Genomic DNA, 24,392 nt, shown 5'->3' on the forward strand with positions numbered 1-24,392 from the left:
AAGTGTCACATGATCCTTCAGAAATCATTCTAATATGCGGATTTATTATTAGAATGATCAATGTTGGATAATATCAACAGTTGTGCTGCCAAATATTTTTTGGAACCTGTGATTTTTGTTTTTCAGGATTCTTTCATGAATAACAAGTTTAAAAAGTACAGTGTTTATTCAAAATATAAATATTTTATAACAATGTAAATTATTTATTATTAACTTTTAATAAACTTTTAATTATTAACTTAATACATCCTTGGTGAATAAAAATATTAATTTCTTAAAAAAAAAAAGAAAAAAGAAACAATAATGTACTGACCCCAAACTTTTGAACGGTAGTGTATATATATATATGTGTGTGTGTGTGTGTGTGTGTATATATATATATATATATATATATGTATATATACAGGGGTTGGACAATGAAACTGAAACACTGGCCAATATAGTGTTGGAGGTTTCATGGCTATATTTATGCAGCCTGGTGGCCAGTCTTTACTGATCGCACATTCCACCAATAAGAGCAGAGTGTGAAGGTTGACTATGTGCACCCAATAGCTCAAACATTGTACCCTGAAGGTGGTGCCGTGTATTAGGATGATAATGCACCAATACACACAGCAAGACTGGTGACAAGAGTGATTTGATGAACATGAAAGTAAAGTTAAACATCTCCCATGGCCTGCACAGTCACCAGATCTGAATATTATTGAGCCACTTTGGGGTGTTTTGGAGGAGCGAGTCAGGAAATGTTTTCATACACCAACATCACATAGTGACCTGGCCACTGTTCTGCGAAAGGAATGGCTCAAAATCCTTCTGGCTACTGTGCAGGACTTGTATTTGTCATTCCCAAGATGAAATAATGCTGTATTGGCTGCAAAAGGAGGCCAAACACCATACTAATTGTGGTCTAAACCCAGGTGTTTCAGTTTCACTGTCCAACCCCTGTATATATATATATATACATATATATACACATATATATATATGTATATATATATATATATATATATGTGTGTGTGTGTATATATATGTGTGTGTGTGTATATATGTATATATTAGGGGTGTAACGGTACACTGATGTCACCGTTCGGTATGTTCCTCAGTTCGAGGGTCACGGTTCGATACGATTTCGGTACTTTATAATGAATCTTTTTTTTAGTCTCTTCTGCTCACCAAAGCTTCATTGAAAATACAGTAAAAACAGTATTATTGTGAAATATTATTACAATCTAAAATAAGTGTTTTCTATGTGAATATATGATAAAATGGTATTTATTGCTGTGATCAATGCTGAATTTTCAGCATCATTTCTCCATATAAATGTATTATTTATTTAATTATTTTAGATCAATTATGTGGTTCATTATAGTATGGACTGATTACAATTTCCAGATGTATTTATTTATTTATTTATGTATTTATGTATGTATGTAAGTGAAAGTCAAGTATTTTTATTGTGGGATACACAGTGAATCAATTTATATCAGACCACAGCATTACATTTAAAGTTTTTATTAAGAACATAAGTAGTAAACAATATCCAGTGAATTTCTTGACTCTAGTGATTTTCTTGTCAACAATCACTTCAACAATGTTTTCTCATCACTCATACAGACAGAAATTTAACATATACATATTACTGAGTACATAAATAGAACATTACATTTATGTTTAATATAACATGTATGTACAACATTTTTACACTTTTTGTATTAGAAAAAAGATTTACATAATACTGTACATGGAACGATTTCAGTACTAAATAATATTGCATAGAAAATTTATCATCTCTGCATAATAATTTTACTATAATAATATAGAAGGTAGCAGCAATTATGGAAAAACCTTAAATATTTAATTTAAGCTGTTGTTTTTTAATAAAGTAAATAAATAGAAGAATTATTTACTAGTATCATAAAACTAAATACTAATAGTTTGAGGTATAAGTGTGAAACTCATTCTAAACGTTAGCAGCAGTATAAAGGCCACAATGTGTCAGATCCATTAATATGGAGTCATCTGTTCAGGTTAGTATCTGCAAAGACAAAAAAAAAAAAAAAAAACAGGTTTCAAAACACAAGACAAGAGCCTCACAATGCACACAGGAGCATCAAACCTCTTCTAATGTCTTTATGTTCTTAAATAAGATGTTTGAAATCATATTCATACCTCATCGACGGACAAAAGCCACAGGAAGCTCTCGACTGGGAACCAGAGTTCCTGAATGCAGCGCGTCCACCGGCTCATGATCTGTGGCCACAATCTCGTACTCACGTAGTATCTGTGATGAAGAGCATGAAAAATTACATTAATCTACTTATATTAAGACCTAGAAGTATTGCTTAAGCTTTTATGTCCAGCAAACATACCCAGCAGAGACTGAGCTGGATCTGTAGCTCAGCGAGCCGCCGGCCGATGCACATCCTCTTTCCGATCCCAAACGGCACGTGTGCGAATGGGTTGATAGAGCCTTTCTCCTTGAGCCAGCGCTCTGGTCTGAACTGCTTCCCGTTGTCAAAATACTCCTCATTTAAACCGATAGCCTGACTGTTGATCATCAGGACGGTCTGAAAACATCATAAGAAATAGGGATAAATAAATGTAATGCACTCAAATACTCTCTTATAATGAATTCAATAATGTGCAATGCATAAAATGTCTATGAAACTTAGAGGCTTATTTCGGTTAGGATGCTTTCTTAGAAAGGAGCTGTCAGTTGGACTGCAGACTTCAAGGCCTCTCACTAGGTTTTGAATCAGAGTTCATATAGGGGGCAGTAGTGAGCAGTTCTAATAATGAGATACTCACTCCTTTGGATAGAGTATAATCGCCCAGCACGGTGTCTTTGTCTAAGGTACGGCTGGTGAACGGCACAGACGGTGAAACTCTGCGGGGAAAAAAAAGACAACAATGAACTTCTTGCTTTTGAGAATTCCTGAGAATTTCCTCTTTTCTTTTTTGGCATGCGTGAGCGCGTAAGCTGAAAGGTATGAGGCACGTTATGCTGCTAATGCAAGTCAAGGCTAGATAATCCCACAAATACACCATCAACATTCCCAGCACATGCTTCAGCATTATCCTGCTTTAATGTCCGTGTCTTCCTGTAACGCATGACTGTCGCCTGAAACATGAAAGCGTGACGCATAAACATGCTTCCATGCGCTTTCGGATTCCGGTCGGGACTACTATGTCAGCTGACTGCATCTGGGAATGATCAGCCTAATCTGCTGCCATTTTATTGATCATGCATCACCTCATATAACCCTTTTACAGCTGACACTGAGAATTCAACAGAAAAGTGATGGGATGACTCACTTTTAAAAATAAAGGTTGCAAAGAGAGGTTTTTGGCAGTAACTTTTGTGGAATTGAAAGATTCCATGGATGTTAAAGGTTCTTCATGGATCCATCAATGCCAATAAAAAAACTTTATTTTTACCAGTCTAACAACCATTTTGGGTTCTGCAAAGAACTGTTAAGTTCCATTGTCCTCATTTTTGAACTTTTTAATAACCTGAAGAGCCTTTTCCACTATAAAACCTTTTGTGGAATGGAAAGATTCCATGGACGTTAAAGGTTCTTTACATGAAACTACTGATTCCAATAAATAACCTTTAGTGTAAGAACCCATTTTAGGTTCCCAAAAGAACTTTTCAGTAAACAGGTCTTGAAAGAACCATTTTCTTAATTTTTCACTTTATTGGCATTGATGTGTTCACGAAAAACCTTCAACATCCATGGAACCACTAAAGGTTCTTTATAGTGGAAACCGGTTCTTTAGATTATTCAAATGTTCTTCGGACTAAGAAAAATGGTTCTTTTAAAAAACGTTTGGGAACCCAAAATGGTTCGAACCCTTATTTGTGTCTGAAGAACCCTTTTCCACTATATATAAACTTTTTTGGAATGGAAAGATTTTACACTCTTAAAAATAAATGTTCTTTACTGGCATTGATGATTCCATGAAGAACCTTCAACATCTCTGGAACCTTTCCATTCCACAAAATGTTCTTTATAGTGGAAAAAAATAATTGTTCTTTTAAGAACTGTTCTTGGCTGAAGGGTTCTTGGCGTAACCCTGAATGGTTCTTAATGGTTCATTGATGCGAAACCTGCGTTTGGAACCTTTATTTATTTATTATTCAAATTTAAAGGTTCTTCATGGAACCATTAATGCCAAAAAAGCACCTTTATTTTTAACTTTTCAGTAAACAGTTCCTTAAAGAACAAGGAAACTTTTTATATGTATAAAAAAAACTTGTAATAAATATATTTTGCCCACCTCATGGACTCCTTCAGGCAGGCTTTGAGGTAGGGCATGTTCTTGATGTGCTCGGCACGCGGCGTTTCCCCTGCAGGCACCACTTCCTGGATCTCCTTCAGAAGTTTAGCTTGGGCGCAGGGGTTACGTGAGAGGTTGAAAATAACCCACAACATGCTATTAGCGGTCTGCAAGAAGAAAACAAGAAGGATTTGCTTGGTCAATCAGGCCACGCTGTACAGCGTCCCTGCCTGAGCGGCGCGCTACGCCTGCTCTGCCTCATTCTTCTGACTTATGTGCTTGATTGAACTAAGCTGTGTGTTGTTCAGTCTTAGCTTGGATAAGAGCAGAACAAAGACGAGTTAAAATAACTGTTTTTTTAGCTCACGAGTGTGACTCGAAAACAAACTCGCTGAAAAACAAGAAAGTGCGTACCGTCTCCATTCCTCCGACCTGGAGTTCGGTTGTGGCGGCGTACAGCTCCTTCTTGGTGAGGTGGCTCTGGTGGTAGATATCGCAGAGGAAGTTTTCAGAGTCGCCGTTTGAGTGCCTCTTCAGATTCTTGTCAATGTAAAGTTTTGCTGAAAAAATGAAAGATTGCTTGTTAGTTGGTGATATTTGTAATAGTTTTAAAACATGACATTTTGAGTGCGTGCATGGTTATTTTTTGAAAATAGAAGTAAATAAAATTTGCTCAATCCATTTAAAATAAATTACTAATTTAAATATATTATAATTATATTTATATAGACAAACTATCATTGGAGGTTGGATTTATTTGTTTTTAAAAAGAAGTCTCTTATGCTCATCAACACAGGGATAATTTAAAATAATAATGCAACAAAATACAAAAACACAATAACTGTTTTCTATGTGAATATATTGTAAAATGTTATTTATGCCTGTGATCAAATCTGAATTTTCAGCATCATTACTATAGTCTTCAGTCACATGATCCTTCAGAAATCATTCTAAGATGCTGATTTGCTGCTTAAGAAACATTTCTGATTATTATCAGTGTTTAAAATCTAAATATTCTATTCAAAAACTTAAAAACTGTTAAGGTGTCACCATTTTTGTCTTAATGGCAGGCCTATGTGTGGAACGCCCTACGTGTAGTCAGGTACAGCACGTGCCGCTGTTTTTAGCTGCAGGGAAAGCTAAAAGAGCTGTGTGACAGGTGCTGCGAGTGAGCCGCCGCTAATGGAGCAATAGCAGCACAACAAACTGTGAGTAATTCAGCCTCACGTCAACATTCCTCCTGCCCTCCCTCCCTCCCTTTGCTCCGCTTCTGCTACTACAAATATTTGGCTGGATTTTCATGCACTTAGGTCACTGCGTTTACTACTGCGGTTTACTCTCTCTCTCTCTCTCTCTCTTCTGCTGATCTGCTATGGTGGCTCGGAGCAGAAAGCTGTAAGTTCATGTGTCATCACCTGACTTGAAATGAATGCTTTATGGGTCACACATCAACTGATTAAGGAGCGCTTTAGTACCTGTGCTAAAAATACGGTCCCAGGCCGCTGTGTGATCTTGCCAAGTTTTCGTATTGAAGGTCTTGTGGAGCTCCACGGGCGTCACCATCATCAATCCAAAGGTGCTCATCATCTGAAAGTGAGAAGACACCATGTGGATCTGTTTTGGAACTATGAAACACTTTGCATTGCATTGCATCAGAAGAGATGTAGATGAAGCTTACAGTGTGTTACACACTGTTCAAGCTATGAATTGGATCAAAAGGATGGTCAATTTACCGTTTTTACTGCCGTGATGAAATCCATGGCCTCCTCACTGATGCTGTCTTGCAAGAGTCCAAAACGTTTGTCGTAAAGCACATAGCAAATGGCTTAAAGACCAAAAGAGAAATAAACATTTAATGCATTTCTTTATAACAAGGAAGTATGTGGAAAACGTGGTGTGAAACTCACTTTCAAAGGACCACTTGTTCAGTTCAAAATACAAATCATCGATCTTCCCGTTGACTTGGGCTCTTCTGATCCTCTTGATTAAATCAGCTGAAACCTTTCCATAAAGACAACAAGCAGTCATTCATACAGTCTGTGCATATATGTGCATTATACTTGAAATTTCTCAAGCAGAACTCACTTCATTGATTTTGCCGTCCAGTTTCATGACTTCAGTTGGTTTCATGAGTTTCTGCTGGAAAGCGCTGCGCACCCGCTGCCAGTCCTTTCCTTCCCTGCAAATGCATTTGTTTGCATTTTAGAATATTATGAAATGACCAATAAAATCTCGCATGCATTTGTAACTGAACTATGATATTTACAGGATGAGCAGCCCATAAGCTTCGTCCCGCATGTCTCTGTAGGCTTTCCATGGTTTGATCTCCAGTCTCTGAGGATAGTTGCCCTCCTTTCTGTAAAGAGCCTCCAGTAAACATGGAGCCCCAATGTGAACCGACTCAAAAGAGCCCAGCTTCATCTGGAAGATCTTCCCAAATTTCTTATGGTAATGGATCTGAGGTTAAAAACAGAGAAGAACAGAGAAAACACCCTTAATATTGAAGAAATGTAAATAAATACATTTAATTAAACAATGATTTTATTTAAACTATTATTAGGACAAGCCAGGATTCAAATAAGCATAAAAAGTTTCACTAAAATTACTATTTTAAGTAAAGCTGTAAGTTAATTTATAGTGTGTATATAAATAGGAAAAATATAAATGAAAAGCACACAAGAAATAAAATTAAATCATGCATTCATTATTTATAATATTAAAAAACTTTACTTAACTAACATTAAAAACTTTACTAAACATAAATGTTATAGTGTATATACAAATAAGAACATTTTAAATGAAAAGCATACATGACTAAAATCGATTAATAAAAAGATTAAAATCATGAATTTATATTTTATTTAAATAACTCTAAATAAATGGGGAAAAAAAGTTTCAATAAAGTTAATTTATAGAATAAGTAGAATATAAATGAAAATCCCACATAAACTGAAATAAAATAATGTATTTATTATTATTATTATTATTAATGGAAAGCAAGGTTTATATTCTATACTGTATTTCATACATTAATTATAAAAATTAACTTTAAAGTAATTATTCAAACTGAAAAAAAGTATTTTAATTGGACTGAAAAGAATAAATAAAAATCAAAATAAAATAAAAAAAAAAATCAGTTATCGTAATTTTTTTTAAAATAAAACAAAATAATTGTTTAATAATGTATAACAATAAAGAGGTTCATACCAGCGCCTCATGTTGTCTTTTTAAACCCCCTTTTCGGAGCAGCTCGATGAGGCTTCCGAACAGCGGCCAGTTGGTTGGTCCAGGGATGGAGTCGAGACTGTGCGCACAGGGCGCGCTTCCCGCAGCATCCTTCGAGTCCAGCACGCACACGGAGGATGTGGGTTTACAGTGCTGAAGCCCCACAGACTTCTTCTTCAGCAGCTCCAGAATCTGAGGACCCTTTTGGATATGCACTCTCATCTTGGCGCGTGCGTAAAACGGCGTGCGTAAAAGTGTTTGTGAAGTTTCTCTTAAATGCCACTATATATATACTCGCGGCCGTGTTTATCTCGGTCGGACGCGGCGACCAATCAGGAATCGTGTGTGGAAGTCGAGCCCACCATTCATTTATGGATCCGCTTTGGTGAGTACCGCATGACCCCACATAGACCGAGGAAGTACCCTCAAACGCGCTTTATAAATAAACATAACGGAGGTGACGCGGTTCGCTTTGAGCTGCCCTCAACTCCTCTCTCTGAGTCAACACGGAGACCACGCGACGCCACGACGCGCAAATATTTGCTCAATAGCTCCTGTGCGCTCTCTTGGCCAAAGGCGATCGACGGTCGCGGTTGTTTGTACAGTGTTTGCGATGGAGCTCTAGAACATCTAGAACATCTAGAAGGCGGAATTTCATTGATGAGATCTGACATGTCATCAAGCATCGGCATCCACAAGTGCGGCATCTGATTCATAGCGAATTTCGAAAAGAAACTCTTCTGAAAGCTTTTTGCATTGAGATAACATTATTCATGTAGTATGGTTTTACAGTATTAGTAATAAATAAATCAGGAGAGCTGAGAGATAACATGTATGTTTGTCCATAAGCATCAAGATTTCAGATTAAAAGTTGCATAAGAGAAAGTGCATATCTAATGGGTCCTACAGTGTGACAAATTAAAGTATAAATATTAAGAATTTAATGAATGAATTTGATGGCATGAAGGCATTCATCTTCATTAATTAATTAATTAATTAATTTGCATTGCAATAGAATTAATTTATTATGGTTTTACAGCATTGTCTAATAAATGTACCAAGATGGTTGTGTATGTATTTTACATTAAAAAGCTGCATATGTATAAGAGTACACTGTAAATAATATCGATTATTGGATTATGTTTTACAAAAAAATACTGTTTCAGTTTTTCTCATTCAAAATTCTATGTAAATTGCCATTTCTGTATAATTATTTGTGAAATGTACTAGCAATTTCTGTTTTTTCCGGTGTAAGTGCATATTTTAAAGAATTTTTAACGCTGCTGTTTAAACAAGGGTTACTGGAGTTTCTTTTAGTATTTTTAATTCAAAATGTAACATTTAATTCAGTGCCATTCAGTTACTTGCTGGTTATTTGTAATTATTTGTGTGAAATTTACTTACAAAAAAGATTATTTCACAGTAAATCATGCATTTATTTCAGTGCATATATGTGACCCTGGACCACAAAACCAGTCATAAGTGTAAATTTCTCAAAATTGGTATTTATACATCGTCTGAAAGCTGAATAAATAGGCTTTTCATTAATGTATGTATGTTTGTTAGGAAAGGACAATATTTGGCCGAGATACAACTATTTGAAAATCTGGAATCTGATGGTGCAAAAAAAAAAAAAAAAAAAAAAAAAAAAATCTAAATACTGAGAAAATTGCCTTTAAATTTGTCAATTTAAAGCAATATATATTACTAATCCAAAAATATTTTTTTATATATTTACGGTGGGAATTTTACAAAATATTTTCATGGAACATGATCTTTACTTAATATCCTAATGATTTTTGGAATAAAAGAAAAATCGATAAATTTGACCCATCCAGTGTTTTTTTGGCTATTGCTACAAATATACCCGTGCAACATAAGACTGGTTTTGTGGTCCAGGGTCGCATATATATATATATATTATATAACTGTCCTATTTGGCAGAAAAAGTACACTTGGTATTGTACGTTTATGAACTTAGCCGGACCATGTTGTTACTGTGTGTATCGTATGACCCATGAGGTTTGGGAATAAAATTAGCCGGGTAAGTGTGTTGCCCGGTACCCAATGTGCAATGTTATATCTGAACTCAGGCCCCTCTGGTAATCCCACGCTCATGACATAGTATAGTTTTACCAAAGTAGAGATATGTGGTACAGTAAACATGTTGACTCAGAGCATACATAGGTCTTGTTTAAATAACCTTGAACCCTCTGCAGTGCTTGCTGTGCTGTCGTAGTATTTAACAACAGTGTCCATAAAACACACAGAGAACGGATTTATCAGGACTGGGTTTGCTAGTGCCGAGGAGACAACGAGACAACTTTAATAGAACGTTCATTCAAAGTTATCATAACGTTCTCAAAATGTCAGCACAAAAACGTTATTTATACATTTATGGAATGTTTTTCTGAAAATTTTCAGTTGGATGTTCGGTTTAGAGAACATTCAAAAGTAATTCCCATAATGTATGCAAAATAATAAAATGGAACATTCCCCTATTGTTATCTTTAACATCCACATAACAAACAAATAAATAAATAAATAAGTTAACCCTTTTAAATGTTTTTTAAATGTTCATAGAACATATTACTAACTTGTTTTATGGTAGTCATCAATAGTGGACAAAAAAATGCCTTTTTCAACATCTGATACTGGTCAATTTAATTACAGCACTTAAGAAGTCTAATAAAATGACCATTTTTACACAAAAGGCCTAAAAAACCACAGAAAAAATAAAAACAACATTTAAACGCAACTTGTGCATGTTGACAAGGCTGATGGTAGTTTTGTTAATCATTCTGTTATTCAAAGCAGATATTTGTTTTTAGCCAATAATCTCAAAATGGCCAAATTTTGGCTGATTTATATATGTCTTGACTAGCATGATGATCAAATTGCACAGTAAGGTCACATGCTGCTTTAAAAATGATCCTAGAAGTTTAAGGCATGGTATGTTAGATAAAGTAATTTAAATAATTTAATTTAAAAATTCTAAATTTAAAATTAAAAATTTAAATTTGACTCTGGTTCTTAAAAAAATAAATAAAATTGACTATGCTTCATAACCCATCTTGTTATTTATATTATTTCTTTTTTCCTCCTTTTTTTAGGAATAGCATTTAATTGATAATCATTTCATAATTTTTACTGTCCCCAGTGTCACTTTCCATCCTTTTTGTTAGTATTTTTATTCCTTTAAATAATAAAAGTCAGTTCCACATCTTCCAGGAAGTGACATCATTATGGAGGGGAATCAGAAGCAGACAGTTGTGAGTACTGGCGATGAATTTAATGAATTTTGCTAGTATGATAATGTATGAAACACCATTTGTTTTTTAAATGTGTTTACTGCATAACAGAAATGCCTCAGAACCGGTTGTTGGTTAACAGAGGAGATGTTTGGACTATGAACAGTGAAGTGAGTAGCAATTGTTTATAGTGACAGGAAACTCAAGATGGTGGATGCAGTTAGAATTAACCCTCATAAACAAACCTATAAACATATAACCTATAAACAATAACATGCAATATGCACATTACCTCTTGTTAACTTTAATGGACTAAATCGACTAAAAGAATGTAATTTGAACCAGTCCTCAGGTTATTCAGGAACACATGGGTGGTCGTTTTTGGCAAAAACAAGGTATTAGAGCTTCTGACCAAACCACAGCCATGCAAGGACTTAAAACCCTGAACTTGTTTTGGCTATTTGGCAGTACAAGGCTCTGGAAGGTTGTGGTTGATGCAAGACTCTTTCTTTGGTAAATTTTGGTTAAGCTCTTTCATACTTGGGATTTTTGGATTTTTTTTAATTGCCCAACGCCCAACATTGGTTTGAGCTTTAGATCAAAAGTAATGGGAAAACAAGATACCATTGCACAAGAGTATCCATAAAAATACACATGGTTTTGAAAACACATGGGTTTGGCTATGCAGAACTCACTGGCGTGATGTTAAGGTGTTGTGGATTGTTGCCAGAGCATTCTGGGTAATAATAAGTGGTTTTCATTTGGTTACTTGCTGATATCCGACTCAAGTCTGGGATTTTTTTTCCACTCGTCTGTGAGATAAAATATGCCTCTGCTTCATGTCTGCAGCACATAGTACAGACATTTAACAACGAGGCTTAACAAATACCCTTACTTAAGACTAAGTGATTTGAAATCTAATGTTTTATTCATGTTCTGTCAACCTAATGATTCTGCCTCATAAACTCTTTGACCTGAGAGCTGGATTACACACATAAGACAGGCCGAAAACACATGAAGTGAACCAAAACTGATGAGTCAAGCTTGTACGACCCCGGCTGATAGGGGCCACTGAGTTCAGAGACAACACACACATGCACATAAACACTAGTAAAGGTCGTTCAGTAACAATTTGTTCATTATGCGTGTGGCAGATGAAGAAAAGACTTGGGAGGTGAACTAGTCATGTTTGTGTTTCATAATTTATCTTTGGTTGCGTATAAAGATTTAGTAATTTGGAGTTGGATCAAAGATTGCATATGTGGACATGCTCAAGAAGATTGCCTATTGAAAATCAAACGTTTTAATTGAACTCTGCTCGAATTAAACCTCGTTAGATGATGAACTCAATTATTTGTTAATTGCCACAAGGCGGATCATATCTGACTGCTAAAACATTGTTGTGCTTTGTTCACAAATTCTCATACCGCATTTCTCAGCCACATCTGTTTCTTGTGCCGTTTGACGACCTTAGCTGTCCTTCTTTAAAGAATTAGGTCGCATTCCACTCGGCATCAAGGTGTTGAAGGATTTGTGCGTGTGAAATAGAGTAAAAAATGTCCCCTCTTGTGTCATTCATACCTGTCACGTCAGGGCAAACCTGAGGAACCAATCTGGTCCAATAGCATAATTTTGCTGTCAATTTACAGTGTTTTTACACTGCTCGAACAGTGATTTATAGGTGACATTTGGGAACGGCTCAGCCCCAGATACCTCACTACGAACTCACTGACCCTCTCTGAGGTTTTTCTTGCACAAACAACTCAGAGGGCCGGGAAAGGGTTAAGGGTTTCCCTACGGCAGCCTTTCCTCTACTTCACACTCGAGACCTCAAAGAGTAGAGCCATCATTGCAATGCACAATTATCATAATGCTGTTATGAAATTAAATGGGTAGTTGGTGCAGGGCTGTGTCCTAATATTTGGGCTTGTTGACTGCAGTGGAAAAACAATGCAAATTGTAAATAAAGTGCAACTAACGATAGATAAGATAGACTTTCATATCTTTTGTTGTTGACGTCAGAAGACACCTACTCAAACTCTATTTATTTGGTTAAGAATGACCACAGTTTGTCTTATAATTTATTGGCCAAAATTCAGTCTATTCAATGTCAGGGTTTCTGCTCATTTTAAGACCAATTCAAATGTCAATAATATGTTTTTTTAAACAAGTCTTCATACCTGAATGGCAGATAATTCTTTGTTTTACACAAACATAGTTAATTTGGTTCAGTTTGTCAGTATCTGTCTTCATTTTGCACCTCTAGTAAAAGTAACTTGATTTAAGAATGCTTAGATGTTTCTACTGGAAAACACAAAGAGAAAAATACTGACATGCATGCAACATTTTATGCCATGACTTTATACATTTAAGACTTTCTACTCCAATTTAAGACCTTTTAAGGCATGCATTTGTGGAAGGACCCACAGAAACCCTGTAATGTATGATATTGTTTGGCCTGTGCAGGTTATAGTAATATTCATGCATTTCATGGTTTGATTTAAAGGTTATTTTTCCTCATTTTGTTTCATAACATGACTTCATCTCTGATAGGTCTTTCCTATAAGACATAGTATGTCATATTGTTTTTGAACACTTTACAGTGTAAACAAAACATTGTTTTTTGACGTAACCTTAAGTCAAAAGAGAACATTTTATTCACTTTTATTGGATAAAGATATTACGCTGCTTGGAGTAGCTACTTAATATTTGATGTGAAGTCTGTCTCCTCAAGCCAAATCGTTTCAGTTCCATCTGCATCCTTTCAGTATAACCTCGACTGACCTCATTTAAGAGTCTCAAAGTCCACACCGAAAATCACTTATCCAATCAGACCCAATACACTTTGGTGCACTACTTTTGCACAGCTTGGAGGAAAGGGTTAAAAATGAGCCAATAGATCAACGGGTGCAATCGATAGCAGTTTCCCCAAATCAGCTCCTCTATTTGCATATATGACAGTGTGTCTCCTCCTGCCAGCAGAGAGAGAGAGATTATTAACATTTTTGAGCTCATCCTGTGCCCACATGTACAAAGCATTCTTCCACTGGAATGTTCCCACTTTCAGATGGATGAGTAGATAGACTTCAGCTACAAGACGACAGAATGAAGAAGAGCAGAGGAACAGTTTATAGCTCATGATGTGATGTTTAGATATTCCTCAGAAGAAAACAGTCACACATGAATCAGTAGTACAGAGCTATAAAATGAATGCAGAGAGCAGCTTAGATCATTTAGGAAGAGTGTGATGAGAAAAGTTTGAGATTTCTAATTTTTGATTTGCAGAAGTTTAAGAAAGGAAACTCTGAAGGAGACACATGCGAGAGCACATGAGTCCAAAACCAGTTTGTTATTTAATCTCATTGCTTTCTATGAGAAACGCTTGATATATTAAAGAGGTCTCGTTACTGCTGTCTTTCCCGTAAGATGTAGTACGTTATATTGTTTTCGCACGCTGTACTTTGTAAACAAACTGTTTTGATGTCGTAATCTTGAGTCAAGAGGATAAACACAAACACTTTAAAACCACCGGTGGCTCACTGCCATGAGAACTAGTGAGTTGATTACAAGGTTTAGTCTCCCAGAAAAACAAAGGAACAAAGCCAGATTTGTGTTTCTTAACCTTCTGATGCATGATGTCCGCTTAGTTGGACAGAAAGCCATTTTTAACCATTCAGGATGCGATGTTACAATAAAGCCACCATGAGGTGTTCTGCTTTTGACCTTTATTTAGGGAATTCAGAGAAAAAGGAATTGGGAATGTTCGTATTCTTTTCTGTAGAAAGTTAGTAATAACCTTATATTTACTAAATATGGTTTTTGTGTGTGTGTGTGTGTGTGTGTGTGTGTGTGTGTGAGTGAATTATTTATTAAAAAGCTTAATTATGAAACTCTTTTCTTGTCATCAACAGTGTGTCCATGTCTGATGGATCTGCATCTTTTGTCATAGTAGTGACTCAGTCATTAGCAGAATTTCAAGAACCTTATTTATTTTACACATTCATTTATAGTACTGATTTAAAATCTTTTTTTTTTCTTTTTAGACTATAAACTGCTTAATGGGCTCAGGTCACATACACCAAAAATCAGATTTCTGACTCACTCATAATCCCGAGCCGATGCATGGTGCCAGTAAACTGCCTGACTCACAGGTGATGAAACCCCTCGTCCCCCATGACCCCGACCAAGCTACTTAAAGCCTCGGGTAAATTTGCTGAAGCTCTTGACCCTAGATACTGTGTCCCACAGGGCGCATAAACCCTATCTAGGGTGCAGAGCCTTTCGGAAACAAGCAGAAATCCAGCTGGCCTTATCTTATCATGTTATGAGTAAGCAAACAGGAGCACAGAAAATGTCAGCCTGCACATTACCCTACACACATCAATCACCTGAGAACTCAAGTTCTCACCTATTGATCAGTTTGATGAAATTTATTGTAGATTCTATACTGCACCAGCCATTTGATGGCTTTGTCTTCTATAGAACTGAATGAATCTGCATTGTGCATTTGCACATGCTGTCTATGTTGTTTTAGTACTTGATTCACAGAAGCAATTATGCAGATCAGATACAAAATCAGTGGTAGCAATTTGAACGGAGTAAATCCGTCCAGACGATGAGCAGTAAAACTTTCAGACTGGGATCTTGAGGTTGTTTTACGGAAGGTTAAAACCATTCCCATAAATCTGGCTGCAATTACGAAAATGTCCACAACCGGCCCTTTTAAAATGATTCATCCCCAATGAAATCAAAATTGGAGTTCCATGGAACTGCAGTTTTCTGAACTCCTGGCCTGTTAACTGAATTCACCCATAATGTTTATAATACAAGACCATCGCCCTCTAGGTGTCTGTCTATCTATTCCTCTGTACATCTGTCTGTCTATCCATCTGTTTGTCCCTCCATCTATCCATCCATCAATCTGTCTATATCCATCTGTCCATCTATCTATCTACCTACCTATCTATCTATCTATCTATCTGTCTGTCTGTCTGTCTGTCTGTCTGTCTGTCCGTCTATCTGTATATTCTTCTTTCTATCTGTCTGTCTGTCTATCTGTATATCTATCTTGCTATCTATCTGTCTGTCCGTCCATCTATCTTTGTCCGTCCATCCATCCTGCTATCTATCTATCTATCTGTCTGTCCATCCTACTATCTGTCTGTCTGTCTGTCTGTCTGTCTATCTGTATATCTGTCTTGCTATCTGTCTCTGTCCATCTATCTTTCTGTCTGTCCATCCATCCTGCTATCTATCTTTCTGTCCGTCCATCTGTCCATCCATCCTGCTATCTATCTATCTGTCCGTCCATCCTGCTATCTGTCTGTCTGTCTGTCCTGCTATCTATCTATCTATCTATCTATCTATCTATCTATCTATCTATCTATCTATCTATCTATCTATCCGTCTGTCCATCCATCCTGCTATCTATCTATCTGTCTGTCTGTCTATCGATCTGTATATTTGTCTTCTTATCTGTCTTTATTCTGTCTTTATTATCCATCCGTCTTTATTTGTCTGTGCATCCATCCGTGTGTCTGTCTATCTATCCGTCTGTTTGTCTGTCTATCCATCTGTGTGTCTGTCTATCTATCTGTCTATCCATCTATCTGTCTTGCTATCCATCCATCTTTCTGTCTATTCATCCCTCCATCCGTCTGTATTTGCCTGTGCATCTATCTATCTATCTATCTATCTATCTATCTATCTATCTATCTGTCTAAAGGGTACCTTAATTGTGATTAAAATACTTTAGTTTGCCATGTGGTTTTTAAAGTGTTATGAGTAGCTGCTGGGGTATTTGCTGTGGTTATTTACTCACTCAAGTCAATCGGTTTCTATCTGTCTAGACAAAAAAAAGAAGAATAAATAGACAAATCAGAGAGCCTGTTTACCTACATTAGATCTGATAGGTGTTGACAGCGTTACTCGAGCCGTTCAGCGCCCCCAAAGGGCCGTTTGGCAACATGCTCCGGTTTACCGTCAGTGCTGTCGCTCGTATTGCAGGGACCACCATCACTGAGCCTCAGTGCTATTTATAATGCTTTCAGCACCCAACAGATGCAACAAATTTATTACAGCCACATGTCTCCAGCAGGGATCATTAACCTTTTGGGATGACCGTGCCATAAAGTCGTCCAAATGTTTAGGAAGAACTCCCGCTACTCATTTCCGATGTCCCTCAGAAGTGACTCAGTGTTATTATGAGCTCATCGCAGCTTGTTATGATGGGTGTTGTATAAGTGACAGGCCATGGCAACAGCTGACAATCCTTCTCAGTGATTGCTTAATATTTCTTGATGTTTGGCCAGCATGTAAGTACAATAACTAGCGGTTAATTCAAATCACTCAACTCTCACTTAGGCCTTTAATATAAGTACGTCTCTAAAAATAAATAAATGGTAGCAAATGTCTGTACATGCTGTCCAAGACTGCGGTTTAGAAAAGGTGTTGTCACATTAAAGTTCTGAATATGAAACAAATTGGACACATAGTATCACATTCTTACTGATGGTTGCTAGGGCGTTGCTATGTAATTGTTTACTGGCCCACCGTGAAGTCTAGAGCAAATCCTAAAGCTAATTATGAGCAGTAGTTATAGTGATGCTCGGATTACCAAAGACCACAGAAAAATTAAGCATATATCTGGGAATGTCTGCAAAACAATATGTGACTAATATAACAATTTGTCCTTCTCTTGACTTCCAGATGCTTGATGTATTTTATAGGCACAGTGTTTGGCTTTGTTGGCCTCTCCTCTTCATGGTCAAGTTTTAAAAGCGTTGAGTGTTCCCTCAAATCGCGCCAGAGCCGCATGACTTTGGCACGCTGACTCTTGGGACAAATGGTGTAATGCCTGTTGTTTGAGCGGGAGAGTGAAGTTACAAACACCTGACCACATTTTCCCTGCGTTCAGCCTCTGGTGGAAACTCTCCAGATTTCATCTCTGTTTCATTCATTGCAGCACACGAGTATCCGTGCGCTCTGTGACCTGCCCGAGCCTGTTTTCTAGAGGCTGTTTTGCCTGCCGCTGTGTTTTCTCAAATGACGTCAACTTCCTTGAGTTCCCTGAGTGTAACACTAAATTTATGAGTATGTTGTGCAACCACAAATTCTTCCGCTTGATAAAAGACGATGGGGAAACTGTAGCCCGGGGTCTGTTTCTGCGCTACAGTAGAACAACAGATATGTTTTAGTGCTGCCAGGGACACCTTGTTATGATCGCCCTTTGACTTGTTTCAATAAGTTCCCGTACGACACGCTCTGTTCTGCACCCCAAACTGAAAAATCAACACACAATCTTGAGATCGACTCGTGTGCTGTAGTTGTTTTCTGTGGGACAGCTGGTTTGCATTAAGTTGTAAACAATCCATTAATTCCCAGCATGCATCAGAATGGCCTATATTTGTATCTTGTATATTTAGTAGTGTTTTCCAAAGCAAATGCGCATTACGTTTTGCTATGAATTTTTAAGCAAGAATTCCGATTAAACCAGAAATTGTAGATTTTGACCGATTGGATTGTTATTTGGTTGCATATCAGTTCTTATGCGTCATGTTTTGTTTGCTTTTATGTAGTTGCTCAATGCATTTTCATTTTGCCAAGTTGCATCATGTATGATTCTCAAATAGTATCTTGTTGCACATTTATACTTTTTATATCTAAAGAATTTTTTTTTTTTTCATATATTAACAGTCCAAATATGTAGTGTCACTGTAATATATACAGTATATTATATATAAGTTACATAATTATATTATATAAGTGAATATATATGTTTTTTCAAAATGGTTCTCATTTTATAATGTTCTCTGTGGTTCACTTATAATGCTCACTTATAACTTAAAATGTGATTTAATTAAATATTCAAATATTCCAAAAATCATTTTTTTGTCTTGTATAAATCACACTTTTATATGAAATGTGTAATTTTAGCATTAAAGGATACGTTTATGAATGTGTTTAACTTTTCTAACCACATGTATTTACTCATGAAAGTGAAATGAATGAATGTATTTTTTTTAAAAAAGCTATAATATGTAAACAATTTAGTGGAGTATCTTTATTGCTATATATTTCATATGTATCTACCTATACATGGTCTATGCATACGCTGCAGTATGTAAAAAATATATAGCACTAGTTTCCCATGTATTTTTTAAAATTGTCATTATATTTTCCAATATATTTTGCCCTATATATTTTGTTTGGGACATGCTGTACTGTAGCCGTCCATGCCGTTCAGCAACAGATGTGTGTGTGTGGGTGTGTCAGGAGGTCAGCGTTGGTGTTCTGCTGGATGAACGCCAGTGCTCGGGTTCAGGCAGTGCCTGTGTTCTGTGTGCTGAACTCCAGCAACTACAACCACACACTCAAACACCATCGTGTACTGCATGACCTCTGCCAGCATCTCACTCACACCGCTCTTCATTAGTTCATTACTTACCAATAATGAAAAGAATCACACAAAAAATCTGCATTTCAGCCTCAGATCAAAGGAAGAAGAATAAATAATTTATGCAATAGGGAAATATATCAAGAACAGAAAACTTGAATGATAATTATACAATAACTATAACTTTTTTTTCATAATTACCTGTTTTTAAGTAATGCTGATTTGATAACTGTTTGTACAGCAAATACTACCACAATCTATTAATATGTTAGTTTAAATCAAGTATATTTTGTGCACTGCAGTAATTAGAATTAAATGGCATGTTAAATTGCAAAATGTGACCTTTGTGACGGCATCCAAGTTTAGACTATTTATTATATTGATCTCACAAAATCATTTGCGTTTAATCCTAAAATCAAGAGAAGAAAAATTATTTAAATGATTTCTTTATGCAATGAGAAATTATTTATGCAATAGTAAATAGTTATTGCATTAAGAAACAAATACTGTTAAGTTTATAATTTGTCAATATTGTTTATTTTAATAAACAATGATACACGTATACAATATGAAACAATTTAGCCACTGAATTTTATGAAAATGTAGCACTTTTGTTTCACTTTTTCTCCAGTGATGATTCTGTTTTATTGCAAAATGTTACAAAAGCTTTATGATGGCATCCAAGTTTACATAAGTACATAAGTAAGATTAGGGATCAAAAAGCTCACACTGGTCTAACGCTAATCTGAATATATAAAATTGAAAGGAAAAAAGGTATTTTTTTAAATGTAATAGCAAAGTTATTTTTATTATTTCCAAAAAAAATTGTAAATTTATTTTAATTAACAATGATGCACATATACAAAGACAGTTTGATTAGTGACTTTATGATGATTAAGCACTGTGTCAATGTTTTTTCTTTTTATAATTCCCATTTTTTTCTGTGATTCTGTGAGTGATTCCCAAGATCAAAAAAAAAAAAAAAAAAAATTAAACAATTTATGCAATTGTAAATATTTATTACATAGAGAACAACCTAATAGTATAGTTCAATCTGTCATTATGTTTTATTATTATTAATATTATTTATTCATTTATTTATGATACACATACAAAAGCACTTTTGAGTTTTTTCTTAGTATTTTTCAGTGGTAATTCTGATTTGATGACTGTACAGCAAACATTACCACAGTTTATAAATGTTTTGCGATTAAGATCAATTATGTTTTGTGGACTGAAGTAATTTAAATGAAATCAAAAAATGTTAAAAGGTCTTTAAGGCATATCCACACAGGGAATGAATAAAGTTGAGTAAAGTTATTTATTGGTCACTAATCTCCATACTGGAGGTGTACTGCATTGTCTTTAGTCTAATTAGGTAATAATGTCCCTAAAAGGCGATGAAGAGACCGTGAAGGTGATAAGTGCTGTATCACGGTACATGTCAGTCTCCTGTCCGGCGAGTGCATCAAGGGCACTAGAGTGAGTGAACTCGCTGCTGTTACATGTTGATGGCGTGTGGCTGCGTAATCAGCGGCCGCTCGAGGTCACAGTCCCTCCCGCATGCCGTGTTTCTGTGCTTCCCCTCCATCTCTCTCTGAAATGACTCCTCAAGGTCTCTTTCGGCTGGACTCTGGAACATAGTAGACTTTGTAGCCATAAACTTGTTATGCTGAATGCTGGATGACAAATAACTGAGGAGTCAACAGTCGGGTTGAGGGATTGACTTGTGTAAGTGCGTGCGTTTGATTACGTGAGCTTTGCATGATGTGGTTCATGGCAAAATTGATCCCCTGTTATTAGTGGACGTCGGGACAAATAAACAAGTTTAAGTCGGTGTGGGGTTGAAATGCTGTTTTTGAGTTTGTAAAGGACGCTCAGGTTCAGTGAAAGATTGAAACATTTTAACGCAGCTGTTTTAATGTCTTCAAAAAATGAAAGAAATTACACAGAGAATGCGTCTGATATAAAAAAAATTTGGTCATTCAAAATAATATTAATTTAGATATATAAAATCTTTCTGATATACATTTACAATTGCATACAATTTCTGTTATATTATTAGTTATTTTGTTAGTAATACATTTATTTATACTTAGTTTTTCTATTATTTGTATTATAATGATCATTTGCATTACATAATGATATTACACATGATACATAATGAAAATTACACATGACCCTAAATAGCTCAGAATAATTTGATATTAATTTAGTAAATATTTTACAATCATTTAACATTATTCATATTGTATCTTTATAATATAATTTATTAAATAAGTATTTATTTGTTATTGTTATATTATATATATGATGTATTAAATGATATTGCTTATAACATTTGTTTTATTTTATTACAGGCCTATATTTATAAATTAGATTACAATTAAATTTTAAATAATGTATTTTAAAGTAAAAATGATTAAATAATAATAATAATAATAATAATAATAATAATAATTTAAAAATAATAATAATAATAATTATTATTATTATTATAAATTATAATTCTACATTTTTAAAACTTGCCAATATCCTAGACTTTGCCCATTTGTCAGAATTTTTTACTCATTTAAAACACAATCAAATTCAGAATAAGCATGTTGTTTGAATTTTTATCTAAATATTGTGTTACACTGAATGACAATGTAACAATATTTCAACCAAATTTTGACATTTTATCCCAAAAAACATTTGAAACCTTAAAAATAGACACTTTACTTACATTTAATGTGCTTTAATCACTTTTGTAAATTTCTTTTGATGTGGACATTTTAGGGTGCAACAAATATATATTATATTACAATTAAATTTTAAATAATGTATTTTAAAGTAAAAATTATTTAATAATAATAATAATCTGCAATTGCCTACAATTTATGTATTTATATTCCATTATTACAATTATTATATTTGTTGTAATTAAACACGATGATATAAAAATATCCCCTTTATAAAATATATTTGTTATATAAATATAAATATTTTGTATAAATAAATGTACTTGATATATTTATAATATAAATATAATTAGGTTATTTTTATATAATAATTTCAAATATTTATCATATGTTTTATATAATTATTATAGAATAAATTATTAGTTATATTTTAAATGACATTCTATTTGTTAATCATAGTTTTATTTTATAATACAATTACTTCAATATAACTGTCATTAATTTAATTGTTATATTACAGTATGTAAAATATATGTATTTTATGTTACCACTGAAAATATAAAAATAGGCAAGTCTTTATCCTTCAAAAATATGTCCTTTTCAGACAGTTTATGTACACAGGGAAAAACGGATTCATCTTTGTATTTAAAAAGGGGGAAAAGCCTTTACAGGAGTAAATAATCTAATGTTCAAAGTTAATATTGATTCTTGCAAACACGTGAAAGTGGTTTAAAATCATTGCCAGATAGATCTGTACCTGTGCTGTAAGATCTAAACCTGGTGACATTCACATGAGTTTATTATAAAGACAGCCATGCCAAAACAAACGAATGAGCAAACAAAATGTTCCAATCATCACTGATCAAATGTTATACAGAGATGAACGAGAAAAGAGTTTCTCTTTCCACAAAACACTTGAATTCGTCGTCTATATCAGACGAGCAGTGCTGGCTTTGTTTTTGACTCTGATTTTCAGGTCTGTCCTACGCGCTTTTCCTTTGCATATACATTATATAGAGCTTTTCATCATAACAGGACGATGGGATAGAACAGAATAACCTCTTCGCTACACATTCACCTGAAAAACAAACTTGTGAGGCGAGTCATTGACATTTGCCTTCAGATCAAACTCACTCAAGGGTGCGACGGGCTGAAAGGCCGGCGGCGGGTCGCAGGGGCCGTTGAGCTCGGACTAACTCATCCAAACATTCCTTTACGAGCATTAGGTATGATCTGTCAACACTAGCTGATCAAATAAGTGTTGAGCACACAAGCGCTGTGATCTAGGGCAGCTCGTGTTTAGCGGTGTGTCTCTGTTCTACTATGTGGCACGGACTCAGGGTGCAAAGTTGCAATGACAACAACAAGTGCAGACTGATGGTGAAAGTGTCATCAAGGGCCTTTAAAAATACGCTCTTGTACAAATAAGCTAGGTAAACGACTTGTTATTTAAAATAAGCTGGTGTCATTGAGGGGAAATTCCAGCAGATGGCAGCAAAGCTTGTATTGTAGCAGTTAGTGTCTCTTCTCGAATAATTCTTCAGTTATCACAATTTACTAATGTACACTACCGTTCAAAAGTTCGGGGTCAGTACATTTTTATTGTTTCTTTTCTTTTTTTTTTTTTTTTTTAAAGAAATGAATACTTTTATTCACCAAGGATGTATTAAGTTAATAATTAAAAGTTTATTAAAAGTTAATAATAAATAATTTACATTGTTATAAAATATTTATATTTTGAATAAACACTGTACTTTTTAAACTTGTTATTCATGAAAGAATCCTGAAAAAAAAAAAAAAAAAAAAAAAAAAAAATCACAGGTTCCAAAAAATATTTGGCAGCACAACTGTTGATATTATCCAACATCGATCATTCTAATAATAAATCCGCATATTAGAATGATTTCTGAAGGATCATGTGACACTTAAGACTGGAGTAACAGCTGATAAAAATTCAGCTTTTCATCACAGGAATAAATTCTATTTTAAAGTATGTTAAAATAAAAAACATTATTTTATATTTTAAAAACATTTTGCAATATTACTGTTTTTTTTTCTATATTTTTAATCAAATAAATGCAGCCTTGATGAGCATAAGAGACTTCTTTAAAGACTATTACAAGTCTTACTGACCCCAGACTTTTGAACGGTAATGTATGTTTGTGAATAACTATGGAAGCCTTTTTCCGCCAAAAAAAAAAAAAAAAATTACAATTTTATTGCGACTTATTTCACAATTCTGACTTTTTTTTCTCAGGACTGCATGATTAAAAACTCTTAATTCTGACTTTTTTTTTCTCAGAATTGTGAGATATAAACTCACAATTGCGAGTTATAAAGTCAGAATTGTTACCTTTTTTTATTTTAAAATAACAGTACAGGTGTCACCAGAAATTTATTTATTTATTTATTTATTTAGGCCTATACTATGTTACTACTGGACTGAACTCATTACTCTGATTCTCTGTATATGTAAGTGCTGTTATGTTATCTGAGACTAGATATAGACTGTTATAAAAACGTATTTTATGTTTATTGCTGTAAGTTTTACTTTATGGA

General features: G+C 34.7%; 1 protein-coding gene and 1 long non-coding RNA gene across 2 annotated transcripts; both read right to left on the bottom strand.

Annotated features, from left to right (window-relative positions):
* Nucleotides 1–1,496: 1,496 nt before the first annotated feature.
* Nucleotides 1,497–7,893, bottom strand: LOC127167146 (1,25-dihydroxyvitamin D(3) 24-hydroxylase, mitochondrial). Its single transcript, XM_051112994.1, has 12 exons — nucleotides 7,489–7,893; nucleotides 6,548–6,738; nucleotides 6,367–6,460; nucleotides 6,189–6,282; nucleotides 6,015–6,106; nucleotides 5,757–5,868; nucleotides 4,696–4,841; nucleotides 4,282–4,448; nucleotides 2,809–2,887; nucleotides 2,370–2,567; nucleotides 2,170–2,281; nucleotides 1,497–2,035 (listed from the first exon to the last, which is right to left on the bottom strand). The coding sequence occupies exons 1-11, from the start codon at nucleotides 7,726–7,728 to the stop codon at nucleotides 2,171–2,173; spliced, it is 1,524 nt and encodes a 507-aa protein (XP_050968951.1). The 5' UTR covers nucleotides 7,729–7,893; the 3' UTR covers nucleotides 1,497–2,035; nucleotide 2,170.
* Nucleotides 7,894–20,128: 12,235 nt separating this feature from the next.
* On the bottom strand, nucleotides 20,129–23,224 carry LOC127167100 (uncharacterized). The gene is made up of 2 exons (XR_007827952.1): nucleotides 22,968–23,224; nucleotides 20,129–20,785 (listed from the first exon to the last, which is right to left on the bottom strand). It is a non-coding gene; the product is annotated as an uncharacterized LOC127167100 (long non-coding RNA).
* Nucleotides 23,225–24,392: the final 1,168 nt, after the last annotated feature.

Source organism: Labeo rohita, chromosome 6 (assembly GCF_022985175.1).
Source record: "Labeo rohita strain BAU-BD-2019 chromosome 6, IGBB_LRoh.1.0, whole genome shotgun sequence".
Classification (NCBI taxonomy): Eukaryota; Metazoa; Chordata; class Actinopteri; order Cypriniformes; family Cyprinidae; genus Labeo; species Labeo rohita.

Coding starts and splice junctions, on each gene's coding strand:
- LOC127167146 (XM_051112994.1), bottom strand. CDS start 7,728: ATGAGAGTGCATATCCAAAAGGGTCCTCAGATTCTGGAGCTGCTGAAG. Junction 6,107..6,188: donor GAACAAGTGGTCCTTTGAAA/GTGAGTTTCACA, acceptor TTGGTCTTTAAG/CCATTTGCTATGTGCTTTAC. Junction 2,568..2,808: donor ATTATACTCTATCCAAAGGA/GTGAGTATCTCA, acceptor TGATGTTTTCAG/ACCGTCCTGATGATCAACAG.